The following is a 6,000-nucleotide window of genomic DNA, read 5'->3' on the forward strand; positions in this document are numbered from 1 at the left end:
GGCGCGTAACAGAGCGCCGTGGTACAAACGCAGCGGCACGAGAACTGCTTTTAGTGGTATGGCTTACTTCAGTTCAACAAACTATAATAAGTTATCCCCATGTGAAATGACTTCTTTTGTTACAGCGTATGCCACTCTGTGGCTTTTGATGTTTCACCTTTCCTAACAACAAAAATACCAACTTCCGTACTACTAACGCACGACTTGGAGCATAACTCAGCCGGCGCAAGTCTGGGTTCTCCCAGGAAAACAAAGGAGCATGACCGTTTTTCACCTTTTGAATTTTCAGTGCTTAGGATGCCGATAGCAAAACACCCTTTAAATACACATTCTGGATGATAACAGACCCTGCCCAGAACAGTGCCCCTAGGAAGGACGAGGACGTGAAAGGTTCTTGTTTGCCTTCAACAAACAACTACCCCACAGAATCAGCTGGAAACTTCAGGGCAGGCAGAACGGCAGAAGTCACTGAAARCGGAGTCCAAATTAGGAAGTAAAATTGACTGTCAACAGATGTTAGGAGTGGAAAAAACATGTCTGTAAAGTAACAAGAGGTTTACGTTGTTAGAGTGTAGGTAATTCTTAAAGGCAGGGTAACTAGGAAACTGCCAAAAGTTTATTAAAAAAAAAACAGATTTCTTTTTCTGAAAATTCCATACAGCAGTTGTTTCTTGATCATGCTGCAGTAAACTTTAAACTACATAAAAGTATACAAYGACTTTTTTCTTTTAGCGTAAGTGTGAATTTTTCCCATTTAGTCAACCAAATGTTACTGTGGTAGCAAAATCATCTAGACTGAGCTAGAACRGGGAATAGCAGCTAACGTGTAACAATAATTTTTCCTTCTGCTTAAAATTTAAAATTCAGATTGCTTACTGAGATTACGTTTGCTAAGTATATAACTGCCAAACACAAATGGCGTAGAGCTACAGAAAACAAGAAAAATAACCATGAATTTAAAGAAACCGACAATTACAAAAAGATCTGAATTTCATGTAGTTAGCAGTGGAAAACTACAGTGTTTTGAATGTATTCAGACTGACCGTGAATTTGAAGTCGGTAATAGGCTCAGTGACAGAAAAAGCAAATCATCTATATTTTAAGCAGTTTGACAAATAGAAGAATTTTCGTAATTGTGTGCATTTACAATATCAGGCACGCACAAGTGGGTCCATATACCAGTTTAGCCAAAGCTAAAGTGCATCAGTTCAGAAATTAGATATTAGCGCACCAGTGCCACCAGAACAATACAGTAGTGCCATGCAGCCTGCAGACTGAAGGAATTGGTTACAATGCTCTCGTACTGCCTTTATAAAATGACAAGCTGTTCATTTTGAACAGCGACTTTGTGAAGGAAATTGTGTTAATAYTATAAATTGCTATATACATTTCTACACTTCAGTACAGAAAATTATCTCTTTTCTCATCCCTTTCCTTGGAAAGGCACCAAGCTAGCAGCTTTTGAATAAGAAATCATTAAAATGCATTATTTTTGACAGTGCAAAATTATTTTTTCTATTGGTTCAACATGTACCCTACATCAGAAGTCTATACTTTCAAAGACACAAATTACATCCCTGGGTCTAAATAGTACCTAAATAGCACTCTTCTAAATAGTCTAATTAATATTCTTCTGCAGCTACCTTCAGAATGGTCAGTGATCATGATAAGCTTCTTAAGGCTAAATATTTCCATTACCTCCATAATTTCTGAAACTATCTACTGTGATGTACTGAGTTTTCCAGGATTAAGAACACAGCAAGTCTGACTCAAGCACACTTAGCAAATTCCATGGTATTGTCAAAATCTAGATGATCAGATTTCGACACAAAAGATTCGTCCAAGTTGCTTCAATAGAACCTAAAGAAATCTAAAATATCTTAAGTTGAAATGGATTTAAAATAGTTCTTTCAGATTACAAAAAAMCCCAGATAATTACAGAGAAGTCTGCATTTTACATCAGAATTCTCAAATTTTGGCACAGAAGAGCAGCGCAATGTACATGCTGAACACCACAATATTTTAATTATGCTTAGGCAGCCAGATGTTCCTCCATTTGCAAGTAAACAGCTACAACTACTTGCAGTACTCTCAAGCATCAGCAAGGTTGAGAAAGGAAAGCTTTGGGAACCCCTCCTTTATATATTTGTTTGCCCAAAYGCTACAAATGCCACTAAGAGGTTCATTAGATAAAAGAAATTATAAAAAGAATTGATGGTACTCATGCTATTGAAGTATGGAAGTATTCTGTGTAATTGCACGTGCTTAAGTACCTTTAGTTAAACACCTTTAGCAAAGGTTCCAAGCGCTTCCACYTTCCCATTCTAGACTCAAGCAGTAATAGCAGACAATTTTATGTCAGGGCATGGCTTTCCCTGACACAAAGTGTTTTGCTTTGTCAAATATTTTTCAGTCATAAATAAAAGGGATTATAAATAAAGCATGTTATTTCTTTGGTTAGACTCAGCTGTGGCCCAGGATCAAAACCAAGTTCAATCAATAAACTGGTACGATGATATTCATTGACACAGAAGAGGAGGGACTTAGAACCAGACTATTTGAATCCCAAAGCAGTCCCGTGAGGGAAGCAGGCAGCAAAGAAATCACCTATGCATTAACTTATCTAGAAAATATACTCAGAAAAGCCAGAGTCAGTTACATTTGTAGTAACTGAAATGAGTTCTAATAAAAAAGCAACAGATGGTAGTTGCRTGTTTCTTTTATGATCTTGTTTTCCAAGTGGGCAGATACAGAGCCTCCAAAAGCACTTCTCTTAGTGGCAGAAGACATGAGATGAAAGGGCTTTTGCAGAAGGAATTTTCTCAGAAATCTATGATTCAGCTATCAGGCAATATACCAAAGGCAAGCCACGACTGTAGCAGTTTCACTTGACAAATTAAGTAATTTTTAAAAAGCTTAAATAGTTCATTAGAAATCCCTGTCATCCTTAATTTCACAAATTAGTTGAAGAGATTAATAGCTTTTTTGTGAGAAAGGATATTTACAATCATATAATTTAATCTACACAATACTGACCCAAGAGTCCTACCCAGCCTTTTTTGCATCAAGTTAAGCAACTATGCTGCAATTCAATAAAGCAATTAACATACAGAGTCAATGGGAACATGCGTATGCAGATACCCAAGAAGGGGACATATATTTTAAACTTATCGAATACTGTAGCTATATTTTCACTTAATGCAAAGTTGCTACAGTTTTTCTCCTAAACAAGACAAGTTATCTTTTCAGGATGGCATAAAGTTACATACTTAAAGGTCATGGTCCTCTCCCTTATTTTGAATCACATTCATCAGAAGCTTCCCCAGCATTGTACAAACTCGATTTTCCTCCTAATTTATTGAACAGCTTTCTCATTCAAAAAACGGCTAGTGAAAGAATTCTGTCTTGGAAGCCAATTAAAAAACAGTATGATACTCACCTACATAAGAGGCTTATTTAAGAAGGAAAAAAAAGAAAAAGCACATGGACACTTAACATGCACTGAATATCAAGGATCCACTTTTAGGGTCTCTCATTGCTTATATCCAAGTGATTCAGTATCCAATAAACTGGTGAAGTGAGGTGTAGCACACAGTTCCAGTATTGGGCTCTGTACTAACTCTGTGAAGGTGAACCCTTCCATAATCTATACAAATCACAGAGGAATTTTCAAAAGTATTTTCAAGTAATATTTCCTAAAAGGCAAAGRACAAGATTTCCACTGCAAACCAAAGGTCTGCAAAGGAATGCTGACTGACTCTGAAAATTCTGGCAAGTTTTAAAGCTGAAGCCACAAGATACATGAGTTCATCACATATAYTAGTATGTTAGTAAACAGCTATATAAAATAATTTACAAGTATTAACATTAAAAAAGTCTTTAGAAAGAAATATTATTTTTTATATGCCGYGCTCTCTCTGTAGGATTAAATCAGATCCACCTTAAAGTCCGTTAGAAAATGTGCCAATGCAATTCAAAGCTGGTGGGAGACAGAATCCAGATGGACCCCAGGAAGAGGGGCAAGCTGGAAGCTCGCAGGAGAGGAAAAAAAAAAGTCTATCCCTTCCTTCTGTGTGATTGAATACACACGTTTTAACCCTATAACTGTAAACTAACTGCTTGAAAACTGAATCTCTTTACCTGACGCTGTTGTAGCTACTCTTCCATCAGTTACTGCTTTGGAAGAAAGATATGTAATCATCTGAATATCCTCCTTTTCTTTATTGGGGTATTCATTACGGAAAGTGGATTCTGTGGATAATGGTGCTGTAACTTCGGAACTACGGCTTAAGTCAAGAGGGAGACATGGTCCACGCTTCTCAAGTGACATATGAGCAACATCAGGTACTACATAAAAGAAAGAATGTAATATTAAAAAAAAGATACATAGGCCCAATAAATAACAGTTTGGGTTGTGGTGTTACATAACATATGAACAGCATAGAGCTAYAGCTACAGTTAGTCAAAATATCCCATTAGATGAAAAACATCTAATCTTTACKATTTAATTTCTCTTGGGCTGTTCTTTATTAGATTAAGATACATTACCCTCCAGTTTTGATGGTTGTTGATTTTGAGCCCTGATGGAGAACACTTTTCCATCAGTAACTGAAGAGGGAGAAGAAACTTTTTCTACAGAATCGTCAGGCAACGAGCAAGTGGCTAAACGCTGTGATCTTCTCCTCCGCTGGCTATGTTTGTAGGATCTAGGGGAATTCACTGGCTGTGATGGACCTAAAAAGAGATCTTTCAATGTTCATGAAGCAGAGATATACACCATAATCTTACCGTAGTATTTTAGAGATCTAGAGATGGGGAGTGTTTTAAATAGCTCTCATCTGCAGAACTAGTAATCATAACAGAATTGGCAAATAATTAAAAACTATGACTACCAGAAAAAAGTTATGCTTTGAGACATGATTTTGGTTTTTGCTTATTATATGTTTTTAGTGCATCTACTTTCCCACTGATAAAGTGTATTTACAATAAGCAAAATCATCCAAAAAAACCATGAGAGTAGACCACTTATAAAGGAGTAGGGTAATAGGGTTTTGCAGTATCAGATCACAGTTAAATAAATGATCACAATTAAATATCTAAAAAGTCAGGAATACTATTAGCATACAACTTTAAAAATAAATAAGCAAAAGCAGTGGTTTATATCTGATCTCCCCATTTTCTGCTAACCTGATATCAATACCCCAACTATACTTCAAACGTACACTGCCAGCGCACGGCATAGCAAAAAGTCTCAAGAACCTCAAATTAAAAAAAAAGAGGGATTGATATAGGATATTACAGGCCTGATTCATTAAAAAAAGAAAACCACGCACACAGACATCCCTAAACCTCTCCCCTTTCGCAGTTTCATAAACTCTGCCTTGGAAAAAATATCAACTCATATATTATTACAGAGCAAATCACTCTTTTCTCATACAGACAGTTTTGAGAGTCAAAGATGTGCAGATTCAAAAAGAAAGACAAAGCAAACACGAATTAAATTTCCATTTGAGTTGGTCAAGACTTGAAAGCCACTGCTCAAAAGACAACACTAAAAAGATCTAAGCTATTAAGCTACCAATTTTAAAATTGGTTTGTTTTTAAAATATTGCTAAAGAAAAGTCTAACTTCAGTCAAAAACGCAGACATCCTCAAGGATACTTACTTACCATCGTCAGGGGGGTGGGGGGGACGTTATTAAAGGATAGTTGACTGGTATTTTGTGGGGACACCTAGAGATACAATCTAAACCACCGTTTCCTGAATAAACAAAGATGACTGAATTTGCTCACCTCCCTTTCCCATTCATTTTAAAGTTATCTGTGAGAAAAGATTAAAAGAAACAGTTATCTCCTAAGGGAAGATATCAATTAAAGGCTAAAGGGGAACATGATGCAGGTAAATTCTTCAGTCCTTATTTTAATCACTACCCTAAAAGTGAGGCAAAAACCTTAGCTTTTGATTTACAGTAACCCGTTTTTTTTTTTTTTTTTTTTTTTT

General features: G+C 36.2%; 1 protein-coding gene across 1 annotated transcript in view; it reads right to left on the reverse strand.

Annotated features, from left to right (window-relative positions):
- PHF20L1 (PHD finger protein 20 like 1) overlaps window positions 1-6,000 on the reverse strand; it is a 57,282-nt gene that overhangs the window by 24,061 nt on the left and 27,221 nt on the right. The window contains exons 11-12 of the mRNA XM_026057082.1: window positions 4,549-4,734; window positions 4,141-4,347 (exon numbers count right to left, since the gene is read on the reverse strand). Coding sequence (XP_025912867.1) covers window positions 4,141-4,347; window positions 4,549-4,734 — 393 coding nt within the window. The remainder of the gene's footprint in view (window positions 1-4,140; window positions 4,348-4,548; window positions 4,735-6,000) is intronic.

This window comes from Apteryx rowi, unplaced genomic scaffold (genome assembly GCF_003343035.1).
Source record: "Apteryx rowi isolate R43461 unplaced genomic scaffold, aptRow1 scaffold_136, whole genome shotgun sequence".
In the NCBI taxonomy this organism is placed as follows: domain Eukaryota; kingdom Metazoa; phylum Chordata; class Aves; order Apterygiformes; family Apterygidae; genus Apteryx; species Apteryx rowi.